We start from the raw sequence: 26,836 nt of genomic DNA, 5'->3' as shown, positions 1-26,836 counted from the left end.
TGCATTGGGTAACATGTGAGTGACATACGCTTGTACGTTGTTTCTTGCTGACATTAAATTTTTTTTTTTTTGCTTATATGTTTTAAGATAACATATCTGTAGTCTGTATTTCTAGAAAGAGAATTGGTGGGTGAATTTTTATAGCTATGTCAGTCCAGAGTTCCAGCCAAGGAGGAACACCTTCTTCCCTGTGTCCTTGACAATAATCCTATCAGACATTGATTTGTACTCCTCTGATGAATGAAAAATAACCTATCAATATAGTTTTGTTTTTTTTGTTTTTGCTGTATGCGGGCCTCTCACTGTTGTGGCCTCTCCCGTTGCGGAGCACAGGCTCCGGACGCGCAGGCTTAGCAGCCATGGCTCACGGGCCCAGCCGCTCTGTGGCATGTGGGGTCTTCCCGGACCGGGGCACGAACCTGTGTCCTCTGCATCGGCAGGCGGACTCTCAACCACTGCGCCACCAGGGAAGCCCTCAATATAGTTTTATTTTGCATTTTTTTGAGTGAAATGCAAATAAGTTTTTAACAGCCAGCTATATTCTCTTCCCTTGAACTGTATGTTCATATCCTGTATCCAATTAACAGTTGATTCCTTTGTTATTGATCTAGAGGAAAAGATACGCCTGTGTCCACATATGTACATGCAACACATGCGCGTGTGCCCACATGCACATGCCCACACACAAGCAAAGAAACTTGGTCCTTGGCCTGGGATCTGAATTGCAGCATTTCCTCTGTTGGTCTTGGGGTTCTATGCTACTTTTTGCTGTGCAGAGATTCTTGTACATTTAGATAGTCTAATTTATTAAATTTTAAAGGCATTTTGGATTCTGAGTCACTCTGACAAAAGCCTCCCTGATTCTAAGAATGTTTTATGAACCTCTCATCTTTCCTCCAGCACTTCTGTGGGTTCCTCGTTGTGTTGTCGTTTCTGCCTCTTGTCCCTGGGACCTTCTGCACTGAGCCCGGACCCACCTGACGGCCACCCTCTTCCCTGTACCCCATGCATTGTCTCACCCCTGCACCTCCGTGAGGGTTTGTCCTCTGTTGCTGCACTCCAGGCCATAAGTTCACAGGCTGGCTGCACTGAGTCCACACTGACTGTTAAGGGGGCCTGGGCAGGGGCCAGCTGGGCCCCCGTAAAAGGGAGGTGGGGACGTGCCACCTTGGGATGAGGGACGCCGGAGGGTAGAGCAGTGCTGCCCCCTTGGGTTTCAGCCTCATGCCTACCATGGGAGCTGGGTGATGGCTCAGGGGAAAGGCCTGGCCCTTGGGCCTCAGGCCTCAGCCATGTGGCCACACGATTTTCAGATGGCCATTCCTGGACTTGAGCTGACCCTTCCTCAACATCCTTCTGCCCAGAACAGATGTAGACCCCACCTGGCCTCAGGAGAGTGTCAGCTTGCCTGTGGCTGTGTTTATGGAGCTGCCTCTGATACCCTGGTGGACATGCTGAGGCCAGGTGGGAGTGAAACTACCTATAGCTATGTAGACTGGCCCTGGGTGTGGGGGACCCCTGAATTAGCTCCTCATGTGCAGTGTGGACACAGGCTGGCACCAGGTGGGGGGGGGCCTGTCCTCAGTGCCCATGTGCAGAATTTGGACACAGGCACCCCCAATGCCTCCTGGAAGACTGGAAGGCAGCATCACCTGCCATTTATCTCCCTCTCCTCGTCCGTTTCCAGCCTGGCCCCAGGTCCCCCCAGGATGGCCTTACAGTAGGGGTCTTCTTGGATGCCGGAATGTTTTGGCAGCGGTGGGAGCTTGGTTAATCTGAATCCTGCCTGGGGGATGTGCTGGTTGGAGGCTACAGTGCTTTAGCCATGTGGCACGCAGTTCTGGGCACAGCTGTTGACATTCCTGTCTGGGGACAAGTCTCCACTGTGTGAGCTGTCTTTGTGTGAGGAGTATGGCTCTTCCGGCCTCCAGCCCAGGGTCCTTGGGCCCCTGCCTGCTCACCCTGCCCCAGCGCAGCAGCTGTCCTCAGGCAGGGGCCTGGAAGTCCACAAAACTGCCCCCTGACGTCAGCCTCTGCCACATCCCCATGTCCTTAGGCATGAAGTCCTAATGCTAGATAAGGGGTGCAGGTAACTGGGGTTGCCGTGTGCTGCTACCCCTCCAATGCATCGTCCCAGCTCCAAGCTCATGTGTCTTCTCCCCGAAGGTCTTACTGCCTCTGCATCCCCACTGCTCAGTGGCCCACAAAGGATCTGTCCGTGTCTCAGGGACCTTTGGAGCTTCTCCTCTAGCCAGCACCCATGCTGACCTCCCACCGCACGCCCAGGGGCCTCCTGATTCAGAGTGTTGCTTATGGAGAGGGACACGGGTCTTTCAGCAACGTCTGCACAGACTTGAGCTGGCAGGGATGCCTCTGTGGGCTCTGCTCACCCACACCCTTGGTCTCAGGGTTGGGAGCAGTTGCCACCTCTGCTCTCCCACAGCTCACCGGTACACTAGCTCTGAGCACTGTGGAGAGCAGGGCCAAGGCCTGGGGTGGGTCTTCTCAGGGTGCCCACCATGGCCTCACTCATGCGGCACCTAAGTGTGCAGAGGTGGAGGGTAGTGGTCCAGTCAGCTCTGGTGTTCTGGTAGCCTCCTTGCCCAATGCTGCCTGGGCCTCCTGTCAGCCTGGTTCCCGAGCCTCAGCACCCTGCTTTGCTCTTCTCAGGGAGCTGATCAGCGAGGGTGAGACAGGGGCAACTCCTTCAGGGACCGGGGTCCAGAGGCCTCAGGGTAGGGCTGATTCTGCTTTGCACGGGCCCCACCCGTACCAGGGTGGATATGCAGCGACTCCCCTCTCCACCTAGGCAGGGCAGGGCATGCTGGGGTGTGTGTGCATGCAGCTACAAAATGTGGTACCCCAGGTTGTCCCCATGGGAACCTCAACCTGCAGCATTACTGCTGGAGTCTGTTAGAGGGTGGGGTTCTAGAAGGCCCTGCCCACATCCCTTCCCCTGCAGAAAGCTGCAGCTCTCCTTGTCAGCCCAGTGGCCACCGTACCCCTGAGGGGGCTTTGGAAGGACAGCAAGAAATGGGATGGGGCACGGTGTGGGGCTCCAGTATCTGTGAACTCCTGATACCCCTGGTTCCTGGGGTTGGCTGAGGTGAGAGGTGGGGGCTGGGGCTTGTTTCTAAAGATGCTCTAGTGGTGGGCTCTGAGCCCCATTCACGTCCAGGTGGGCACCTCTCCCTCCTGAGGGCTGAAGGTCTGGGTGGGGCTGGGCTTGGGCGTTCCTGGAGCCCAGATGTGCAGTTGTCTGTCTGGGGACACTGAGGCCCATGGTTCTGAGCACAGAGCAGGCAGAAGGCCAGAGCCAGTCAGTCCCTGGATGGAGCAGCTGGTAAGGAGTTAGGGCAGGCAGGCCAGACAGAGGAAGACGGACCCAGGCCAGGGCCTTGGCTCAGCCAAGAGAAGGGGTGGAGTTGCACAAGAACCAGGAGCCCACTTCCTGGGTGGCACCTGGGTCCTGGGCTGGGAGACCCCTTCTGGTGCACATATTCCAGGAGACCCCATTGGAACCATGGGGGCCATCTGCACAGGCTGCAGGACAGGGAGTGAGCCAGGGCCATCCTCAAGGGACCACAGGGGCGCGGGGGGCACCCCTAGCTGGGGATGGCAGAGTGTGGGGGTCCTAGAGCAAGCTGGGTAAGCAGACATGGGAGTGGGTCGGGGAGGGTACGGTAGATTTACATCTCATGTGGCCTGAGGCAACTGTGCCCGCTCCCTGCCTTGGTTGTATGCCCTTGGCCAATACCCTGGGCTGGGCAGTCTTCCCAGGTGTGTGTGTATGAGTTTCTAGCTGTGTGTTCCTTCCCCTGTCATCAGACCTGGGCAGTGAGGCTGGTGTCAGCTGGGGTGTGACTCCCTGAAGGGACTTGTTGGGGAGTGGTCAGCATCCATGTGGGTACCTGAGTTATGCTCACTGGGCAGCCAGTGTGAGAACCCAGGGCGTGCAGGGGGCCAGGCAGGGGTCCACAAGCAGTTGGCAGGGCAGGGCGTGAGTGGATATGGGGGCAAGTGGGTGTAGAGAGGACGCCTGGTGGGCAAGGGTCCCACGGCCTTCTCACCACCCCTCCCCTGCCAGGTTCTCTGTGGCCCTTCTGTACCTGTCCCTGGGCCTGCTGCCCCTTCTGTCCCCCAGGTGGGCCCACTGGGGCTCTTATCCAGTTGCCACCATGCTTTCCGGCCGAGCAGGTTCTTCCGCTGCCCCAGCATCTGCAGCCCTCGCCCAGCGCCCACCTTCTGCCTCTGGGGCAGGGCTCACTCTGGCCTCTCTGTGCCCAGGCTGACGGGCAGTGAGCCCCTGACCATCCTCCCGCTGACCCTGGAGCCGGAAGCAGCTGCCCAGGCACACTACAAGGCCTGCGACCGGCTGAAGCTGGAGCGCAAGCAGCGGCGCATGTGCCGCCGGGACCCCGGTGTGGCTGAGACGCTGGTGGAAGCGGTCAGCATGAGTGCTCTCGAGTGCCAGTACCAGTTCCGGTTTGAGCGCTGGAACTGTACGTTGGAGGGTCGCTACCGGGCCAGTCTGCTCAAGCGAGGTGAGTGTGCTGGGACAGTGGGCCGGAGCAGGGAGGCAGGACCTCCTAGCCCTGGTGTGCGCCCCTAGTGCATCACCTCAGCTGAGTTCCAGGTGACTGGGCGGTGGGTGGGATCTGACCCCCCTGATCCCCCCTTCCCCTTCCTCCTGCCCTCTCCCCCATGCCCGGTCCCTTCTCACACCTGCATGGAACAGTTGCTGGTGGCACAAGGCACATGTGGTCAGCTGTGACAAGGCCTGAGGCAGCTCTGATGGCTCTTGCCACATGGCAGTGGCTGAGGCCCAGTGCCTGGGCACAGGAGCAGTGGTCCAGCTGGTGCCCCAGCCCAGAGCACGGAGCCTCCTCTCTTGTGTCTCCTTCTGCATGAGGGTGCCGAGGGGGACTGTCATCTGAGTCTCTCAACAGCATTGTTTTAAAAACTAGGGGACACGGGGGAAGGGTAAGCTGGGACGAAGTGAGAGAGTGGCATGGACATATATACACTACCAAATGTAAAACAGATAGCTAGTGGGAAGCAGCCGCATAGCACAGGGAGATCAGCTCGGTGGTTTGTGACCACCTAGAGGGGTGGGATAGAGAGGGTGGGAGGGAGGGAGATGCAAGAGGGAGGAGATATGGGGATATATGTATATGTATAGCTGATTCACTTTGTTATAAAGCAGAAACTAACACACCATTGTAAAGCAATTATACTCCAATAAAGATGTTTAAAAAAAAAAAAAAAACTGGGGACCTGAGGCCCAGGGCATGGCAAGGCTCACAGAGGGCCCTGGCCAGTCTAGTAGGTTGGAGACCCAGATGGATAGGGTCTCCGATTGCTGGGCACACCTGTGGCCCAGTACACTCTGGGTTCTCTCCTGCCCCTGACCAGTCCTATGTCTGGGGCACAAGGGAGCACCTCCTGTCCCCAGGTGCACATGGCAGCCCAGGCAGGTATGCCCCTCCCTGCATGGAACACACCAGGAAGGATCCTTCCCGCAGACCCTGCTCTATATGGAATGTGTGCCTGGGGATGCCATGATTTGTCTGCACCTGAGTGAGACGGGGGCCGCTGTGGCCTGCTGACCTGCCCCTGCCCCCACCACCCCAGGCTTCAAGGAGACAGCCTTCCTTTACGCCATCTCCTCTGCTGGCCTGACGCATGCACTGGCCAAGGCGTGCAGTGCAGGCCGCATGGAGCGCTGCACTTGTGATGAGGCCCCTGACTTGGAGAACCGAGAGGCCTGGCAGTGGGGTGGCTGCGGGGACAATCTCAAGTACAGCAGCAAGTTCGTCAAGGAGTTCCTGGGTCGGCGGTCTAGCAAGGATCTGCGAGCCCGTGTGGATTTCCACAACAACCTCGTGGGTGTGAAGGCAAGCGGGGTGGGGTGCGGAGTGGGAAACGGTGCAGGGTGGGGGGCGCACAGGACACAGGGCAGGGCATGGGGTGGGTGTGGGGTTGCAGGTGGCGTGAGTTGGGGAGCAGGGCGGGAAAGTGCAGAGGGGTGGGCAGGGTGCATATGTGTTTAAGGGCTGGGGTGCAGGGGCTGAGGGAGGGGCATTGGTGGTGGAGAGGGCTGGGAGGAGGTGAAGTCGGCTGCCTCTGGGGCTCTGTTCCAGCCACTGGTGACAGCCAGGGCCTCCAGTCCTTCTGCTTATAAGGCTCATTACTTACCGGATGGGCAGGGATACTAGTTGTCATGGTGGGGAACTCCATGGAGGGGGTGCCCCGTGGTCTCCCATGGTTGGGTGGAACCAGAAGGCCTACTTGCTGCTGGCTGGTGAACAGGCAGGTGGGTCCTGGCTGGTCAAGGCCACAGGGAGGGTCTCCCTGCTGGGCACCATCTAACCAGGAAGACAATGGACTGGTCCCTACCTGCCAGGGATGAGGGGTGGGTGGTCCTGTCACCAGGGACCTAGGTGGACAGCAAACGGGTAAGTGTGTGGTCCAGGGGTCCCGGGGAAAAGCTGGGGGTGTGGCTGGCTCAAGCTGGGGAGGCGGCTGCTACCTCAGGGACCCTGTCTGTGGCTAGGACTGTTCCGAGGAAACTTGAAACAAAAGACTCAAGGTGAAAAGGACTGTTTCAGCTCTCTTGCTGGGCCCTTCTGGGAGCTGCTGGCTGCAGGCATGGCTGGACCTGGGGGGACCTGGCTCCGCAGCCACTCTCTACCCACCCCCACGCCACTGGAGGAGGCATCGGGTCCCGCCACCTTCACTGTGGACAGAACACCCCACCCTCTTAGTCCCTGCACAACCTGGCCAGTCAAACGCCTCCCAAGGCTCAGCCTGAGCTGTGGGATAGTCAGGGACTGGGAGGGGGATCTGCGCGCTTGCTGGGCAGCCCTTGGGATATGGAGCCCCAGCCTGGGGGCTGGAGGGGGGCGTGAGGTAATTAATGCCAGCCTCACTCTGAGCCCCTCTTTATTGAGAAGCCAGAGTTCTGAGGTGTGGGCTTATTAAAGAATCAATTTCCCCCTATTCCACAGGAGCTCTGCCTCTCCTTCCACCCTCTGGGGAGGGGTGCAGGCTGATTAAATCCCCCATGGGAGGCCCTTTCTTTTCCTCTGCACTCGCCCTTTTGTAAGCTATTAATGAAAAGTCAGAATATGAAAGTGCTCCATTAGCTCCACTGGTCCTGGGTAAGCCTCGTTTTAATTAAATTTGTCCGGGTTTCTCAGCAAAGTATCATTAAATGTGACTCTTCTGTTGCCTGGCTGGAGGGCAGCTATGTTTCTTAATCCCCCTTGAGCCGACTCTCCCTGGGGGCAGTGTGGGAGCTCAGGCCTGGCTTGGGGCCCACTGGGAGAGGGACCTCCCCTTCCCCTGCCGTTCTTCTTCCCCGTGTCCCTCTAGGGACCCCAGTGTGGAAAGTCAGGCAGGAGGCCCCGTGGGACAGCTGGGCTGACTCCACGGCTTTGCAGGTTGGACCCAAGTCCTGGGAGGGGAAGGGCCCAGCCTGGGTCTTAGGCAGCTTCCCAGATCCCAAGCGGAGTGTTGGTGCTGGGCCATGCCTGCTCCTGCCTGCATGTGTGCGGTGGGTGCAGCCCCCTCCCACCTGGACCTCTCTGGAGGCTTTCTCCCACTCTCCAAGTAGCAGGGTGGGGGATGGTGCCTGCACAGGCAGTAGCATCTGATCCCTATGCTCAGGCAGGGGCATGGCCAGTTCTGTCCACTAGGCAAGCTAACTTGCTTGTCCTTACTTTTTCAAGGAGCAGACTGCTGAGGACAGACTGTGTGGTCCTGGGGGGTGCTAACAGGGGGGCTAGTGGGGAGGTGTGCCCTGCCTTGCAGAGGGCAGCCTGGGACGCAGGGATGGGAAGGGAGGACCATGATGGTGCAGGAGGTGGGTTCAGGGTGCTGCAGTGGCCACTCTGAAGGTGTGGTGCTGGCTATGGGGTTTCTGTCCTGGGTGGTTCATGGCTTGGAGAGGGAGGGACATGTGTGGGTACCAGGGAGCCTGGGTAATGAGCAGTGGTGACCCCCTTTGCCTGGGCCTGGGTCTGGGGGGCCATGAGGTCTGGCCCTGGGGTGAATGGCAGTTCCAGCCCCTCTGAGGGTTGTCCTTGGGGACTGGTCTCCAGTCTGCTCAGAGTGGCCCTTATGCCCACCTCCCTCCCAGGTGATCAAGGCTGGGGTGGAGACCACATGCAAGTGCCACGGCGTGTCAGGCTCGTGCACCGTGCGGACGTGCTGGCGGCAGCTGGCGCCTTTCCATGAGGTGGGCAAGCGCCTGAAGCACAAGTACGAGACAGCGCTCAAGGTGGGCAGCACCACCAATGAGGCCACCGGCGAGGCCGGCGCCATCTCACCACCGCGGGGCCGGGCCACAGGGACGGGTGGTGGCGACCCACTGCCCCGCACACCGGAGCTAGTGCACCTGGACGACTCACCCAGCTTCTGCTTGGCTGGCCGCTTCTCCCCAGGCACTGCCGGCCGCAGGTGCCACCGTGAGAAGAACTGCGAGAGTATCTGCTGCGGGCGTGGTCACAACACACAGAGTCGGGTGGTGACCCGGCCTTGCCAGTGCCAGGTGCGCTGGTGCTGCTATGTGGAGTGCAGGCAGTGCACCCAGCGCGAGGAAGTCTACACCTGCAAGGGCTGAGCCCCTGTGCCTGGCCAGGCTGCTGCAGGGGTGCAGGCAGTGTGTGCAATGTGAGGGGTGTACACCTGCAGGGGCTGAGCCCCTGGGCCTGGCCAGGCTGTTGCAGGGGTACAGGTGGTGTGTGCCATGTGAGGGGTCTAGACCTGCAGGGGCTGAGTCCTTGACCCGGGCGCCCCCAGTATACTTGGTTACAAGGCAGGGGCAGAGGCCAGGGAGTTGGCTTTGTTGGCCATCTCTGCCCTTTTGTCTCCCCATCTCAAAGGCCCAGTCTGACCTCTGCCTCCCCTGTGTTTGTCCCTCCCCATGGCCTGAGAGCTTTGCACAGATGCTTTCCAGGCTGTGTCCCCCTGAGTCGCCAGGTGCCCCTCCCGCGCCGGGTGCCCTCCGAGGAGCAGCGGGCACACCTCCGTGACCACACGGCCTCTGTGTGAGCTGCCTGTGGCCTGTCCTGCACCAGCACTGGCTTAGAGTCAAACCACTAGGGCAGAGGGCAGATGCCTGGCTGCCCAGGTGCGGGGCTTCTACTGCCGGCCCCTCTGACGTCGAGCACTTCTCTTTGGAGCGATATCAGTGACTTTTAAGTTATTTTTATTTAACTAATATATAATTATTATTTTCTCCATCCCTGCAGTCTCCCAGGCTGTGGCTTCTCCCCCTCTCAGCAGAGCCTGGCCTGGAGGGGCCCCTTTCTCCCTCCCCTCCACGCCCCCTCCGAAACTGTTCGCCTGATCTGCTTTGTCGTTTGAAACCACTAACTCCAGAGAGACATGCTGTCGTTGTTTTTGAAGAAGTAAAGCAGGCTGTGTCTGGCCACCACCCTCAGGGTTTCTGGAAGCCAGGTCCCATGGTCCAGGTCGGCTACCCATAGCAAGGCTGACCTGGGAAGTGGACGGGCCCCGCTCTGCACCCTGCGGGCACATGGCTCCACACTCTAGCCTCCTCAATGCAGATTCTGGGGCTGGGGGTGGCAGAAGGTGGCCTGTTCTCTCCCAGAGGTGGGCATGGGCAGAGGGGCAGGGCCAGCCCCTTGGAGGTTCATTTCATGAGGAAGGCACAGCTTGCTCTCTGTCACTGTGGGGGAGGCAGGGTGGGGACAGACATGGGTGGAGAGAGTCTAGGTTAGGATGTGGCAAATGGAAGGCTGTTCTCCTTGGCCATGCTGTTGATTTTGCAGGGAAGGGAAAAGGATGGCCAGCACTGACCTGATTTGGTTTGAGGGTGTGTGCACACATGTGTGCATGTGTGTATGCATGCGTGAGCGTGTGGTGTGTGTGCATGAGCATGTTTGATTGTGTGCATGCATGAGTGTACATGTGTGTATGTGATGTGTGTATGCATAAGTGCATGTGCGTGCTTGTGTGTGAGCACGTGTATGTATCTGCGTGTGGTGTGTGTTCACGCATGAGAATGTGAGCACATCTGTGCATGGGTGTGCATGTATGTACACGGATGCATGTATGTGTGTGACCATGTGCACATGTTTGTGCATGTGTGGTGTCTGTGCTTTGTGTGAGCATACGTGTGTGTGCACGCATGTGCGTAAGCGTGTCTGCATATGTGTGGCGTGTGTGATCATGCACACTGTGTTGGGTTGTGGTCAGTGGTTGGTTGGGGTGTGGCCTCTGCCCTGTGCCCTTCCTAGGTGTGGAGCTCTACTTCCCATGTTGGTGGGGCCTCCAGCCCTGGGCCCATCCTGCTCAGCTCTATGACTGTGCTCTGAGGGTGTGCGCTGGGGTTTGGGCAAGCACAGAGCTGGGTGGCAGCGTGGACACGGGAACTACTGAGTGAAGGGATTCCTCGGAGTCCAGGGGGGGCTTCAGGAACCCTGGGGACTGTGTTTTTAAAAGAAAACCTATTTATGTGGATGTGGGTCTCTTTGTCCCTGTTTTATAGTGTAAATAGTAAAGTTTATTCTCCTGTGGTTCAGAGAACATCCCCATGAATAAGTGCATGCTGACAGAGTGGTGCAGCCAAGGCATGTCCCCTGGGAGGGGACAGTGGATGATGTGGGTCTGCCCCTCAGTCTCCTTCACGCCTGGCTGGAGAGGGTGAGGATAGGCTGGGGTGCATCCCAGTTGTCCCCAAGCATTCCCACCTGCTGGGGCCTGGAGCAGGCAGACCTGGCCATGCTTCTATGACAAGACTGTAGCTCGGTCACTACTGGGTCTGGAAAGGCGGCAAGTCAGAGGAAGGATTTTTTTTAATCAAATACCACATTTAGCTCTATGTCATAAATATTAAGAAAAGTATTTTTTTAAACAAGGCAGATTGAAAACGTCTGCTGGCTGGTTTGTTTATACATAAATATATATCAGAATGTCTTGCTAAGCAAAGAAACAACTCCCGCTGACGGAGCCTCTCATTAACGTGCTTCTCTCTGTGCAGCCGAGGATCTCTAAAAGAAAACATCCCCCGACCAGATCCCCCGACCCCCCCAGGGCCGCAGGGGCAGAGCCATGCTGAGGGCCAGGCGGGTCCCGGCCACCTGCTCTCTTCTCAGCATGCACAGACGTGACTCCGAGCTTGGTTAGGCCAGGTCCAGGCGGGCGGGAGGAGAGGGGCATTCACACACGAGAGAAGTCTTGTGTGAGCCTGTTGATTTCTCTACCTCATCTGTATAGCGAGTAGGTGTGTACTCGAGTGACTTGGAGAATGTATTTATTTAATGGCCTTGTGTAACAGAACAGAAACAAATGGAAACACTAAATAAATGTATTTTTAAATTATAGCCTCATCTCATTGGCTGCCTTCAGAGGGGTTCCAGTGGTCCTGGGGAGAAGGGCCTGTGTGAGGAGGAGGCCTGAGGGAGGAGGGCCCAGGGAGATGAGAGGGTTTACAGGCCTCTCACAGACCAAGTCCAGCCCAGCCCTCCCCAGAGGTGGGAGGGGGTGGTAGTTCCCTGTTAGCATCTGGAGATGCAGCAGCTCTCATGTGCAGGGACCATATCCCAGGTCCCCGGTCACTGAGTGGCCCCATGGATCCTCTCATAGGCTGGCACTGGAGGACCACATGCCCAACTCTTTCTAGCTTGGCCTCTGTCCCAGCACACCCTCAAACAGTGCTCTCAGTGAGCCTCCAAACCCTCATCTCTACCAGAGTGCCTGCTGAGGCCCTGTTTCACTCTCTCCTCTGGAGCAGGACTGTGGGGACTGCTGGGGGGCTTTGTCCCCTGTGTTAGTCAAGGGGCAATCATAACAAATGACCACAAACAGGGTGAGGGGCACGGCTTACAGCAACAGGAATTTGTTCTCTCCCAGCTGTGGAGGCCAGAAGTGGGCAGGCTGAGCTCTCTCGGGAGGCTCTAGAGGATGATCCTTCCTGCCTCTTCCAGGCATTCCTGGGCTTGTGGCCACATCACTCCCGTCTCTGCTTCCATCTTCACATGGCCATCTCCGTGTCTTCTTTGTCTTCTCCCCTCTGTCTCTTAGGAGGACACCTGCCATGGAACATAGGGCCCACCTAGACAGTCCAGGATGCTCTGATCTTGAAATCATTGACTCAAGTAACTAAGTATAATCTGCAAAGACCCCTTCCCAAATAAAGTCATATCCTGAAGTTCAGGTGGATGTGAACTTTGGGGGACAGAGCCCCAACCACTGCAGTCCAGGGGACCTGGGACCTGGTCCCTGAGCGGGGAAAGGAGTGTGGAGCAAGGATGGGCCTAGGCGCTGTGGTGGACAGGACAGAGCATATCTCCTTCTCTTGCCCAGTTAGGAAAGAAGACTTTCTCTTTCTTGGCAATTCTTCCCTCATCACCTCAAGGCCTATTTCCTTCAGAGAGCGGCTGAAGGTTCAGCCCATCCCGCAGTACATGCATTAGGCCCCTGTGTTGGCCACCTTCTCCCTATCCCACGGGGGCATGTGACCCCCCCATTGTGTGTGGGGGCCCTTGGCTAGCCGGAGGGCGCCCTCTGCCTCCTCTCAGGATGCCTGCTCGACCCCCAGTTTTCTCTCCCTCACTCTAAGCCTGCAACCTCTTCCAGAAGCAGGTTCCTTGTGCCTCATCCCAGCGCTGAGTCCCTGACACAGCCTGTCCATCTGTCCGTCCACCTGCTCTGAGTCTGGGGCCCTCTAGGCCCAACACAACCCCCTCCCACCGAGTTTGTCCCCAGTCCCTAGCCCTTCCACCCTCCCTGCTGGCCTCTGTCTTCCCTCGAGCCCATCTCGTGTGTCCTCCTCCCCCACAGCTGTGATGTGCCCTGCTGGACCCCTGGTGGCCCCTCTCCTGGGAGGTCACCTCTCTGACACCTCGGGTCTTGTCCAAGTCCCCCTGGATACCCAGGAGAGGCGCTGCTGCACGAGGGATGTGGAGTTACCTGCCTAATCACTGTACTCAAGCGGAAGGGTTGCAGTACCCCCTCTCTGCCCTCCTGAACACTGCCACTGGGGACCGAATGGTTCCTCCTGAGGCCAGACCCTCTGCCAGGCCGAAGGTGACCTGGCCGCTCCAAGAGGCCCCTCAGCCAGGCGCCGGGATCCACAGGTGAGGGATGGGGGTGGGTGGCAACAGGGCAGAGGGGGGCTGAGGGCCCTCTCGCCACGTGGGGGGCCCATGGGGGCAGCTCCCCGTCTTCGCATGTTGTGAAAACCGAGACCTCCTGCCCGGCACCGCTATGGAGGGGCAGGCAGAGGACTCAGGCCTCTGTGCCCCGGGTGCGAGAGGGTTGTGAGCTGCCTGGGTTAGAGAGCAGGCAGCCTGAATGTGGCCATTCTTCCTGAGTGACGGGTGGCTGAAACTGTAGCTGAAACCAACCCAGGTGCAGGCTGAGGGCTGCAAGCGGGTGGGGGCTGCAGAGGAGAGAAGGGGCCAGCCAGGCAGGACAGGCTGGACAGGTCACTATGCACAGCCTCCTGCCAGGGCCAACCTCCTCCTACTTGGGCGCTCAGCCCCCTGCCGAGGATCCCTATCTGGGCACCCAGGTCTCCCCTCGCTCCTGGGTTCCATATGCGGTGGATAAGCTCCGTGCACCTGGCTAACGTTGCATGTGTCTGTGTCTGTGTGCCTGTGTGCAAACATGTGGGGGCGCTGGGTCCACGTGTCTGTGCGTGTGTATGCGTGAATGTGCGCACTGTGAGGACAAAGTGCCAGGCTGTCACCCTCCTTTCCAGCTACCCGTTTTGCCCAGTGACTGTAGTCTCTCCTGCCCCTGTCTCTGGCCTCCTCCAGCTGACAAGCTCGTGCTGGCCCGCCCAGAATCTGAGGCAGGGGAAGGCCTGCCCTGTAGGACCACATCCTGGGGAGGCAGCCCAAGACCACAGGTGGCCAGAGGCAAGTCTGGGCTCGAGCCCATGTTGGCCCTGCTGGGGTGGGGGCAGGCGCAGGAAGCAGGAGATGGCTGGGGGATTAGGTAAGAAGGTGCGGTTAGGTAACGTCTCAGACGGGCCTGCACTTTGGGAAGGTATTCAGCTGGATCCCACCTGCCTTCCAGGATGACTTCAGAGACAGGATGAGGTGGAGAGGAAGATGAAGGGGGAGGGGAGGAGGGAGGAGATGGAGAAAGGGGAGGAGGGAGAGGAAGATGAGGGGGAGGGAAAGGGTGGAAAAAGTGAGGCCAATTCACCATGGCCAGAGAGCTCAGACAGGCCATGGTGGGGCCCTGTTGCCTCTTGCTGTGAGACCCTGCAGGCCCCGGGACCATAGGAGCCACAGGAAGTGGCACTTGCTACTCTGTTAGGGCCTGGCCAGGCCATGCACAGCAGGTGCTCAGGGGGCAGCCCATGAGGGGTGTGAGAAGGAGGCTGCCCAGGAGGGCTGAAGGCCCAGAGCACCGACGTACGGAAAGCTGGGAGGCTGTGGGCAGGCCAGGGCCACCTGGACCCCACTACTGTGAGCACACAGCCCCCGTTCCTGGCCCTGCTCTGGGGGTCTTGATGCCCTTGGCCTGAGCCTACGCCACCCCTCCTGGGACTGCCCCCACCTAAGGAGGCTCTTGGCTGCTGCAAAGGCCACTGGACAGACGGGACAGTGGCAACAGCATGCCGTGGGCTTATGTGCTGGTGCCCTGGACATACAGCCTTGCCTCGACCTGCCCTCCTGCTTCTCAGCTCCTCCTCCAGCTTCCTGTCTCCACCCCCCTCTTCTTAGAGCCACCCCAGCCTGTGACTGTGCCTCTTTCCTCCCCACCTGGGCTGCCCGTGGTTTCCTCCCCAGTGCCTGGCCACAGTGCCTCTTCTGGAAACTGCCCTGCCCTCTGAGCGCCTCCTCGCTCCCTGCCCAGGGCCTCCTCTCTTGGGACAGGACCCTCTCGGCCCACTGTCCAGCACATAGGTCAGGGTCCTGATCCCTGGGCAGGACAGATGCTGGGCAGAGCCAGGACCCCTGCTCTGGGCGACGGGCTGTGTGCCTCGGACCCACTTGGCCTATGTTCGCCTGAGTTCCCGGGCAGAGGGAGACCCCGGTCTGGGGACAAGCGTCCTGACCCTGCAGGGTCTTGCCTCTGCCTGGCTCTTGCCCCTCAGTTTCCCTATGCATACCTTGGAGGTGGAGCTGGGGGCTCAGGGGCAGCTTCGTCCCTTGCACCAGCAAACACCCCCGTGGATGGAGTGAAGGAGGGGTCTAGCAGGTTGCCACAGAAACAAGGCCAAACAAATAGTCCCCCCCAACAGGCCTGTGGGGCCCCTGTGGCAATGACCTCATCTGCCACCAGCCCTGTGCTGCGGGGGGTCCTGGGCTGGCAGGGGGAGCTGCAGCATCCTGTGTTTGTGTGGGCCCTCGTCCATGGAAACGGCTGGAGCTGGGGAGTGGAGCCGGGAGGCTCCTGCTGTGGTTATTAGCTGGGCAGCCAGAGGCCCACCTTCCAGAGCGGGGAGAGAAGGGGAGTGGAGAAAGGAGGAGAGAGGGGAGGAGAGAGATGAAAAAGAAGAGGAAGGGAGAGGAGAAGCTGAGAGGGGAGAGGAGATGGGTGGGAAGTAAGGGGAGGGAGAAGAGGGAGGAAGGCAGAGGAGGAAGAAGGTTGGGGGAGGGGAAGGGAAGGAGATGGTGGGGGAGGGGATGCAGGAGGCCAGAGGAGGAACATAGGGGCAGTTGGGGTTTCATGATACATGAATGATACATGATACATGTCCACTGGGGTGGACAGTGGGAGGCCCTGATGCCATGCGGGATGAGAAGACAGGAGCAGAGCACACCAGGCAGGTGGAACAGCCCTCATCGCCTGTGTGGGAAGTGCTGGGATGTCCCAAACCTGGACTGGCAGGGTCAAGGCCTAGAGTGGGGCGAGGTCCTGGGGGCAGCGCTGGCCGGGACCAGCCAACAAGACCTCAGTGCGGATTTTATCACAGGGGCAACTGTGCATATCCACATGATTTTCTCCCCAACTTTGAAAGAGAATTTGTGACCATCCTACGATGAGCATCAGTCATGTATCGTTGCATAACAGATTATCCAGAGTTGTGGTTTAAAGCCACAGGGCCAGGGGTCCCGGGGACATCTGGTAGTCTACCTGCCACACTCCCATTTATCCTGTACTGATTCAACAGTTGTTAATTTAGTCACATTTGCTTTGTTTACTCTCTAAAAACATACACATCTATGTTTACCTTTTGAGACTATGTTGGTGACATCCTGACACTTCAGCCCCGTAATTCTCCAGTGTATCTTCCAGTAACACGAGCACTCATCCACATAACTCCCTATTGTCTTCACACTGACTATTCAACATCAGTGGAACAACAAACATCACTGCGTAGCTGTTTTTGGTTTTTGTTTTCTGATCCAGGGCCGATCAAGGATGTACCTGTTTGCCCCTTCAGGGATACCGAGGCAGGTCATGGGCGAAGTGGTAACTGCCCTTTCTCTGTGCCAGGCAGGCACGTGGTCTTCCTGTGACTGGTGAGAAATCTACTCCATCAGTGGTCCTGTGACTCATGGATACTCTGCTCCAAGCAGTGATTGCACTGGTGCCTGTGAAAGGGCAATTTCCAAATTCTATCATTTCTGCTACATGTTTTACATGTCATTGTTCTATGAAGAAAATGTCCCTCCCCAACTTTTGTTTGCTTTTTCCCATTGCCAAGGACACACAGATTCTTTTTTTAATTCAAAATGTTACAATGCAATGACGTTGTTACTCTTCAAGTGTTCACATTTTTCCAAATTTGGCTAGGAGGAACCCCGCCCCCTGCCCCCACCAAGTTGGCTTTTCTGTCCCATCTGTCTATGCAGAGTTCCTTGCTTTCTGGATTCTAGGGATTTTAGGCAGAATGAAAGTGCTCAGAGAGTCACTCTGGGGACTCTAGAGAGATATTCCCAAAAAATGACTTCGGAAGAAATAGAAACAATTCAGGGCACAGAAAGGAGTCTTAAATAAACTCATCAGTGTCATTAGAAAGATTTGTGGAGGAACTACATAAAACAAGTGTAGAATCTATGGAAAATGAACAATAAAAACAAAAGTGAACTATTGGAAATGAAAATATGGCTGGTGGAATAAGAACTGTTTTTAAATAAAAAAATGAAAGATAAAGCCCAAGAAATCTAGTGAGAAAAACATAGGCCAACTTCTTGTTGGCTATCTTCCAGCTATGGTGGTCACCTAACGGTTTTGACCAAGGAGATGTGGTGATAAATTCCTGTGGAGCGCATCCTTTCTCTGATGAAAAGGTAAAGCTTGCTAAGAGAATGCCCATTTTGCTCATCACTTGTATACCCTTCCAACCTTTTCCTGCCTCAAACACAGGCTGTGATGGAGGAGTTGCAGCAGCCATCCTGGGATCATGAGTACAGAAGCCAAACATGAAGGATGAAGGGACACAAATAGAAAAGGCTTAAGTCCCCAGTGACCCTGTAGAGCTCTTGCTCTAATCCCACGCTGCCTCTTCTATTTCTGTTCTGTACATATGATTTAAAACAAATGAACATGGGAATTCCCTGGCGGTCCAGTGGTTAGGACTCTGCGCTTCCACTGCAGGGGGCATGGGTTCAATCCCTGGTCAGGGAACTAAGATCCCGCATGTCGCGTGGCACAGCCAAAAAATAAATAAATAAAAAGTAAAAATAAATAAATAAAATAAAATAAAACTAATGAACGTCTGTTTGCTTAGGCTCCACTGGTTGGGTTTTGTTATCTGATACCCAAATCATTCCTAACTCATGTGCACATAGAGCCCTGAGGATCGAACAGATACTGGCCATCATCAGCAATGGGGGGGGGCGGTGCTAGACTAAAATGGAACCGTGCCTTCCAAGCTCCAAGGGATAGTCATCTCCAACCTAGAAGTCCACGCCTAGCCAAGCTTGCATAAAAAAACCAGAACAGAAGCATTCTGGGCAGGCAAGTTCTCAGAAAGTTCACTTCTGTTACACACCCTTTCTAGTAAATTGTTTGAAGTGCTGCACAGAGCAATTCAGGGGATGCAGAGAACAAGGCTCCACCCAGAGAGTGGGGAGGAAACCTTGGGATGTCTGGGGCAGGGGCGGGGGGACCCCAGAGGTGTGAATAGGGTGGGTGCAAGGAAGATGGCAGATGTCTCAGGATTGATGAAATTCAGGATGTGTGGGCCCTCATGAAAAACCATACAAAACAGGTCCTCTCCCTGTGATTAGATCCAGCCACTGGGAAGACAAATCAAAGTACAGAGCTTAGAATGGGGAAGTTTTTGGTAGAAAGCATGGGTTGAGGGGAAGGAGTGAGTTTTGAGCCCACTGAAATAAAGACAAGGAATTGTAGCAAATTGTAGAAAGCTTGCCAAGTCAGGAGGCTGCGGAGGGCACACCTGGATTCGGGGGAGGAGAGGGCCAGGAGGAGGGACAGGTCCATTCTCAGATACCAGTGCTGGCTGAATGGAGACCAGTCCAATGTCCTCATTTCGCATATTCTCTCTCTTTTAATCCTAGAAGGATTATTTAGAAACATGCGTGTATCTCATTTATCCCAAGTTCAGCAAGTAAATCTCTGAATCTCATTGCCTCACTTGGCTTCTCCCTCCTCCCTCTTTCCCTTCCTCCTTCCTCCCTCCCTCCCGCTCTCTCCTTTCTTCTGCCTATGTGTTGATCCCTGGACCATGTGTGATGCCTGGAAAAGACCTGGATTAAAATTCAATTCCTGTAAACAAGGTTTACTTCTGACTGAAGGAGTCTGGGGTAATGATTTACTCTCATGGTACATTTTAGTTTTGCTTGATTTAAAAATATAAATAGGTTTAATCAATTTCACCTCTTTAAAAAGTCATTCTGAAAGTGAAGGAAGTGCGGACAATGTCACCAATGCTCTGAGGTGACCAAGAGAAAGAAGGAAGGACAAGCAGGTGGATTTGGCCCCAGCAAGTCAGTGGCCAGGCCACAGACGGCTTCCTGGGGGAGGCTGAGGACCAGTGGGACAGGAATGTAGACCCCTTGGGGAGACAGGCTGGGAAGGGGCGGAGAGGGGTTGTGCAGTCCAGAGACCTTTTCTTTAAAGAATCATTCACTCACTCATTTCACAAACACCTGTTGAGCACCTGATATACACAGATGCTGAAATTAAGGATGTAAACTTTAGAACTGAAACGATCAGCTTAGTGGAGGAAAATATACATGTGAAGAACTTCATGAACACGCCGTAAGAGCACAAACCAGACCACCGATGTTGGTTACATTTGGAGAAGTATTTCTGCTGGCCACTGCGAAGAGAGTAAGGGGAAAAGACGTCTCCACTTTCTGCCCACAAAGGAGCCCCAGCCAGTGCCTGAGGAAACATCCGCCCCCAGCAGGAAATGGGCTTACAGTGTGAGGCGTAGAGGTGCTCAGGGTGCCTGGCAGAGTGACCTCCCCATTGCTACTCACCGTAGGGCAGGACTCACACCTGAATACTGGTCACAACTCAGGCGAGCAAGGAGTTGCAGGGTCAGAGAGTGAATGGTGTTGTTGCTTCTCTGGTCCGTGCTTTGCCAAGCAGGTCCTCAGAGAGCCTGCCCCACGGAGCCCGATAGCCCAGACTGGAGGAAAAGTTCAGGTGCAGAGCAAGGTCTGAACTGCAATACACAAACGGGTGCAGGATAACCATATCCATAACCATGTGCGGGGGCAAACACAGCGTAAGAGCATCCTAGAGACAAGAGCACAGGGAGAGGGTGCCCCCACCCCCGCACCGTGTTCTAGATGAGAGCGAACAAGAGAGCAAGAGAGAGCAACTGATGGTGCAGGAGAGAGGGCATTCCCGCAGACCCAGCTGTGGGGAGAGGGGGAAGTGGGAGAGGAGGAGGGGAGGGGCAGTGGGAACCCATTGTTGGAGGGGGAGAGGGAGGGAGAGGGAAGTTGAGGAGGAGGGGAGGTGAAGAGGGCTGATGTCTGAGCTTGTGAACATGTGTGACTATGTAAGTGTGTATAAGAATATGTGTGACTGTGTGCGTGTGAATGTGTGTGAGTGAGCTGAGATTGCTGAGAGGGACCTGGGACACAGAGACACGGGGACATGGAGCTGAGAGGGACAGGGGACATGGGGCCAGGGCTACTGTTAAGTCAATGCTTCTTAGCAGATCATGGGTTCTGGGCCTGGAAGCTTCTGGTATGTGGAGTTGGGGAACCTCTCTCCTGTGGGCCACATGCTCAGGGTTACCCAGGGGCTGGACGGTGTGGACCAGCATGGGAAAGCAATGAAGACCCAGCCCCACCAGCTCAGAGTCCTGGCACTCAACCCACGAAGCCTCCTGCCCAGGGCAGGGCGGTGGTCCTGGAGGGGCGGGGCCTTGAGTGTCACCCTGACCAGTTTTTCTTTGTGGCCACGATTTAGCATCAGATCCACAATCCTGGTGCTCCTACAGTGTTTGCTCCCTACCCACCCTGCGTGTGTCTCAGAGCTCACTTCCGGGGTGTGGGTAGAGGGTGAGAGAGCTCACCAAAGGTCACACAACAGATGGGTGGAGTGGAGAAGCCGCTGCCCTAGCCAGGAAGGACATTGGTCACTGTCATTGGTGATGGTGGCCACAGCCAGTGAGATTTCTGTGGCCCCGAGGGGAAGGGCAATTTCCATGCCATATAGCTCACCGGGGCCACATGTGATGAACACATGACACCGAGGATGACACGGAGGCTGTAAACGTTTTATTAACTGGCATCTGGGCTCACATGGTCTTCCACTGTGGCCTGGGCCTGATTTCTACCAAGTATGTGATTTGTCGTGCAGGGGAATGTCTCAGTGACTGAGGTTGGGTGGGATTCCTGTACCCGCTCAGGGCCAGGAGGGAGCTGTGGGGTCATACCGCTGCTCTCCCTGACCCTGCTGAGAGGGGCTGACAGAGCTGGTAACAGTGGTGGTGAGTGCATGCTCAAACCCTGAATAGAATAGACTCAGAGAAGACAGGCAGGCCCCACGGAAGCTGGCCCTCCTGTTGGGAGGCAGCTGTGAGAGTCCCTCAGCCCCGCAACCCCCTGCATGCTCCTAAAAGGGAGAACTGAATGCAGCTCGAGTGCACCATGAGAGGTGCCTTTCGAGGGCCCCCCTGAGGTGCCTGGCCTGCCCTGCCCACACGGCTGGGTGGAATCCTGGGGCCACATCTGGTGGCAGTGACACACCTTCCCAGACTGGGTCTGTGCGGAGGTGTGCTGGTAGGGACAGTCCCCCACAGTGCCCCCCTCTTTGTGCTATGGGCCCAGGTGGCAGGGCCCTCCAGAGCAGCAGGTCAGGCGAGGGCTCAGCCCTGCAGACTTTGGGGTCCAGGATGTCGGGAGGGTGGGTCCCAGCCTTGAGTGGAAATTACTTGAATAGCTGAAGCTTGGACTGCAGCAGGGACATGCTCCAGTGGGTGCTGGGAATGCAGGGCCTGCAGACCAGCCAGCTGTACACTGGCTGAATCCTGCCCCTCCCCAGGCCCCGAGGGTGGGAGCCGCCCAGGTCATGGCCAGGAAAGGGCTTGGCTTCTGGCTCAGCTGAGTATCTGGACCAGTTTGCCATTATGATCATAGTCGGGGCCCCAGACCAGACCCCAGTGCAGGGAGGGCTATATCCCCCAGACCCAGGGCAGTGCTGTGTCCCCTAGACCAGTCCCCGAGGGAGAGCTACATCTTCCATATCCCCAGACCTAAGGACAGGTTCTATATTCTCTGAGGCTAGCTTTTCCTGAATTTGCAGCTCTCCCAGGTGGTATCTGAGACCCCCGAGGTCTTGGGGAGGTGGAGGGTGGGTGGAGTAGATGGACCTCCCCTCACTCCATAATGTCTCGGGTCTCCTAGGCCCCCAGCCTCAGGCTGGTACAGCTGTGAGGTGTGGGGGAGGATCTTCTTGCTCACCTGGGGCAGCAAGGTGTCCCAGGCACCTTGGCATTACTGTCTCGGCCCAAGTAGCTGCAGCACGGAGTTCTGGGTAGGGTCCAGGACAGCCCCTGCTGCTGGCAGCCTCTACCCCCTGGGAGTACTTGGCAGTGAACACTTGAGGCCGCCTGAGCCCCCTTGCTCCTCTTTCTCTGCTCTTTCTCCCACCTTATCTCCGTCCAGTGGCCACAGCTGCCTTGATCTCTCAGGGCCCTGGGGGGACTCTTGCTCCCTCAAGTTGGGTGGGGCAGGGGCTGCAGTCACGGCCTCTCTTCCGTTTTGGCCCAAGATCCTTGTCTTGGAGCAGTTCTGTAGGCTCCAGGACAAACAGAGCCCTCTGTCTACCTACCTGGCCTTGGACCTGCAGGAGGGACCTTCCAAACCTTCTCAATGCATGGGTAGAGAAACTCAGGCCCAAAGGGCTGGAGGGCTGGAGCCCTCCCAAGCTTAAGACCGGGGTGCCTCAGCCCTTCGGGCCCCAGGCCTATATAGGCCTTCAGCGCCCCCAACCCCGGGTGAACAGTGTCAGCAAGGAACACCCAGAGCTGCCCACTCCAGCATCCACATCAAATGTCATGGCAACCAGGGGGCAGAGGAACCAGCTTGGAACTGATGGGAAACATGGTCTGAGATCTGAGAGGGGTCCTGGTCTGGATGGTGGCTGGGAAAGGTCAACAGAGGGGAGCAGCCACAGAGCAGGAAGCAGGGCTTCCTCCCATCAGGACTCTCTTTTTCCTTTTCTTGGGGTTGCTGGAAAGAGGAGTCAGTCAGCTAGGCCCAGAGGCAGCTGGGTACCCTCAACTGCAACCCCCACTGGGCTTCTCTCCTGGGCAACCCCTTCCACACCACCATCTTCCTGGCCAGCCACACCTGTGAGGCCAGTTCCCACCATCTCTCCCCACCGTCTTCTTCTCAAGGCCCCAAATGCAGAAAGCTAGGGGCTGCCACTTCCCCTGTGGGTCAGCCTGGGGCCACACCCGGCTGGATTGTAAGGCCTGCCCTGATTGCCCGGTTCTAGTGGCCAGTGTCCCCTCCTTTCCTGTGGCCTTCCTCTTCAAGGCCTCTGAACTCTGCCTGGACCTTCCTCACCCTCTCATCTGCCTCTCATCGATTAAGACTTAAGGCTGCCGCTACTTCCAACAGACGGTCTTCCTGGACTGCCTGCCCCAGACCAAGGTGCCCCCCTGAGTGAGAATGTTTCTTTCCTTAGTGGGATGGGTCTGTCCTTCAAGCCTACAGGGAGAAGGGGACTTTCTGGGTTCAGGGTGAGCTGGCCTTGGAGGAGAGGGGGGCGACGGGAATCCTGGCTTCCTGCCCATCAAGGTGCCTCTCCAGTTGGGCTTGTGCATGGGGGAAGCCTCGTTGGCCCCATTTGCAGCCTGAGAAGCAGCTTCAGAGAGGGACAGAAGTTTGGGCTGGCTGCCTGGAGCTCAGAGTGTGTGGGGGGCTGAGCAGCCCCACAGATCGCCCGCCTGCCTTTCCGCACTCCAGTTCCAGGGGTGGGGGAATGTTTATGTAAATACTGCGTGCTGCTGGATTCTGGCAGGGTGAAGTCATCCTCCTATAGCTGGGGGGAGCAGAGCTGGCCAGGAGGGCTGGGGAGGGGCCGGGATTGGACCAGGCTCACCCTGAATGGGGTCCAGCAAGGGAAGCATTGGTGCACCTGGAGTGCCAGAGGCAGAACTAGAGAAGAAAACACACAGAGGCAGCCTGCAACGGGGGCATCAGGACAGAGAGGGACCAGGAGGGTGGGGGTCTCTACCTGCCCCTTCCCTGGCCCCAGACCTTCTCCCACAGCCTGTAGGAGAGAGGGTCGCTCACCAGGGTGGCCGAGGCCCTGCTGCCCGCCCTGGGCCCAGTCAGCCTCCGGTGTGATTTGGTTCTTTTCTAGGAGACTGTGAGCCCAGAGGGAGGGACCTGCATGTTGTCGGTGCTCCGTAACTGCACAAGTATGAATGAGTGAGTGAACTAGTGAGGGACCTCAGTGCTGACGCAGCGGAAGGCTGGCGGTGTGAGTAACGAGGCTCTGGTGCTGGGAAGGGGCCAGGAGGGGCCTGGGGCCTGAGACCACCCACGACTTGGCCACACCCACCAGGACACACGTCTCTTACTGCCTGGCTGCTGACAGGCCTTTTCAAGGCTGCAGATCAGAGGTTTCTGTTCCCATTTTGTAGAGGTGAAAACTGAGGCCCAACGCCACATAGGCTCACGACTGGATGAAGACCACAGTGATCAGCTGAGGGCAACTCAGTGGAGGGGAGAACAGATAACTAACCTCATACCAGCCCCAGCCATGGGTACCAACCAACCTCAGGGGAGAATGTTCTAGACAGTGACTGGGACCCAGGAGCAAAGGAATAAGTAACCCGAGAAAAATGTCAAGAATGGAGAAGGCTGGTCACCTCACATGCACAAGATCACTTGGGATGGGGGAATCGGGGACATGTGGTCACTCCATGAGCACTCCATGTATATGGCTGTTAGGTTCGTGCTTTCAGGTTGCACGGAGCCCACAGTCAGGCAGGGTGACCTCAGTGTGGGGGAACCACAGAGGGGCTCTCCTCTCCATAGCCGTGGGTGGATTGTTGCCGCTACCCGCCGCCCCAGAGTGGAACTTGGGTTCCTCATGTCCAGGGCATGATGGGTAGCAGACTGTGCCCTATTCCCGTGCTGAACCCCTGGCATCCGGGCCCTGCATGAAGGGAAGTTTGCAACAACAGAGCATCAGTTGTGGGAGCTGCTGGCTACAACTCGTCACCCCTCCCCACACCCTCAGAGGGGAGAAGAATTTTGGGAGACGGACAGAGAGAGAGGGAGAGACAGAGAGATAGGGTCAGACAGACCTAGCAAGCAAGCAATGTGTCAGGTGTTGCTGACCCAGGAAGCATAACCAGGGGAATCTGAGGTGACAGGGTGGTGACAATGGCCTGGTCCTCATCGAGATGCGGGGAGGGGCCCCAAGGAGGTCGGTTGGGGAGAGTTGAGTCAGGTGAGGGTCTGTCCATCACTCATGGGCCTAGTGGGAGCTGCTGTGTGTAGAGGGGTGTCTGGGAGACCTGGGGCCTGTGCTCTTCCCACCAGGACTGGGTCCTTGTATCCCCCAACCTGTCTCCCTGCATCAGCCGCTCAGGCGGGGGTGGTGCGGTCCTGTGATCCAGCTGTTCATGCAGCGTGTGGGAGTTGAAGACCGGCAGTCTCCCCTGCCTGGTCCCTCCCTTGTGAGTCCCTGTGTCCCCCTCTCCTGCTCTCCCATCCCCATCCCACTAGAGTCAGTAAAAGGAGAACTGGCACAGAAGTTAGCTTAATAGACGCTCATAGAGTTTGCTGGGCAGGCGGGGTGGGGGGTGCCCAAGGCAGGCAGAGGGGGTGACAGGTGAAGAGGCTGGGTCTGGGAGCAGTGTGGTGAGCTGAGATGGACTGGGGGCATGTGTGTGTGTGTGAGTGTGTGCACATGCTACAGGAGCCGACATGCACACAACAGTGTGAGTCAAATACTGATATGGGACCAAAAGCTTTGAAGGGAGCTGGAGGCAAACAAAGTGGGAGATGGCAAGCATGTCTGTGCCCGTGGGGAAGAAAAGGAGGGGCCTCTGTGCCCCTGCCCACCCAGCCGGCCTCCTGTGGAAGCTTTGATGCTCTGTGGTCTCCTAGATAGTGGGAACCTCCAACAGTCCACATCAGTCCATTTCCCATCTGTCCACCCCCACTTCCCATCCTCACCCCCACCCCCTCACCCAGCTCCCACCCCACCAGTCCACACCTCCACCCACCCTGCTCATCGACACTTGGCCATACAGAAACTAAGCCTTCATCACCCACTAGTCCATCTGACAGTCCACCTATCTTCTGTTCAGCGCCCAGGTCTGGCTTGCTGTGGGACCCAGGATGTGGGCAGTGGATCTGGGCTGACTGCAGACAGAGAGGTCTCTGTCACAGGTTCCATGCAGGCTGGTGCTCCATGCTGGAAGGGTCTTGCTCCTAATGTTTTCATTGGGTCCACCTCCTCCTGTTCAAGGACACCTTTCCCCCCAGTGTGGCTGTCTCAGTGTCTCTCCTGTCACCTCAGGGCTTTCCCTCCCTCAGATGATAGGCTCCCCAGATAAGCTGGGCCTCTGCTCAACCAGTATCCCCCTTGGCCTGGTGGCCTCCTATGATGTTCCTGGGGGGGTGGGTACTAGAGAGAGGAGATGTCCTGGGAGAGGCTAGAAACTTGGGATGCCCTGTCTTGGTTGTGGGCCTAGAGGTTGGAGAGGGCTCTTTGAGGGGGTTCAAATCCCGAGATTCTGGGGGAACAGGCCATGAAGTCTGAGATCTCAGTCTACTTCAGAGAGAAAGTGGCCACACGCTGCTTGGTCCAGCATCCTGGTCCCTGGGAACCCCCCTCGCCCACCTTGCATGAGGGCACAGGGCAGTTCTGCACACCTGGGGCAGAGCCATGGAGCTGTGGGTGGCAGGGAACCTTGGCGAATGCTTGCACAGTCCATTATGCACACAGGACAAGGAAGCTCAGAGGTGCGTGTTCATTGCCCCAGTCCCCTTGCTACTTACTGCCACCATCTACATCTGGGAGGCCCAGATCTCACCTTCTCTTAGGCCTTCAGAGAGTGCTTCTTGGAGGAGGGAACAGCTTCACAGAGGGGTGAGCCCCAGAAAGGCGTAGCAGAGGGAACTGGCTGGGTCAGGCTAGATTTGTGGACACCATGGGAGGCTTGACCACACTCTTTGGGACTTGTTGGGTCCCTGCTCTGGGAGCTGCAGAAGAAACCCTGAGTTCTCTGATGTGTGTGCCTGTGAGAGTGTGGTTTGTGTGCAAGGTTCTCATGACTGACAAAAGGTGTGATTGTGTGCAGTGTTATGGTTTTGTATGTGGCTTCCTGGTTCCATGTGTGGTTTCTGTGTGTGGCTTCATGTTTCCGTGTGTGGCTTTGTGGTTCCATGTGTGGATCTGTAGTTCTGTGTATAGTTTCATGATTCTATGCGTGGCT

The 26,836-nt window shown here is 56.9% G+C and overlaps 1 protein-coding gene across 1 annotated transcript in view; it reads left to right on the top strand.

Annotated features, from left to right (window-relative positions):
* Window positions 1-13,126, top strand: part of WNT9A (Wnt family member 9A) — a 28,039-nt gene extending 14,913 nt beyond the window's left edge. Inside the window, exons 2-4 of the mRNA XM_022563350.2 lie at window positions 4,288-4,544; window positions 5,635-5,897; window positions 8,144-13,126. Coding sequence (XP_022419058.1) covers window positions 4,288-4,544; window positions 5,635-5,897; window positions 8,144-8,626 — 1,003 coding nt within the window. The 3' untranslated portion in view covers window positions 8,627-13,126. The remainder of the gene's footprint in view (window positions 1-4,287; window positions 4,545-5,634; window positions 5,898-8,143) is intronic.
* Window positions 13,127-26,836: the final 13,710 nt, after the last annotated feature.

This window comes from Delphinapterus leucas, chromosome 3 (assembly GCF_059928025.1).
Source record: "Delphinapterus leucas isolate spDelLeu-1000000601 "Yukka" chromosome 3, BTC_Dleu_Yukka2, whole genome shotgun sequence".
NCBI lineage: Eukaryota > Metazoa > Chordata > Mammalia > Artiodactyla > Monodontidae > Delphinapterus > Delphinapterus leucas.
Note: the sequence above shows the minus strand (reverse complement) of the source record. Positions and strands in the feature narration are given on the sequence as shown.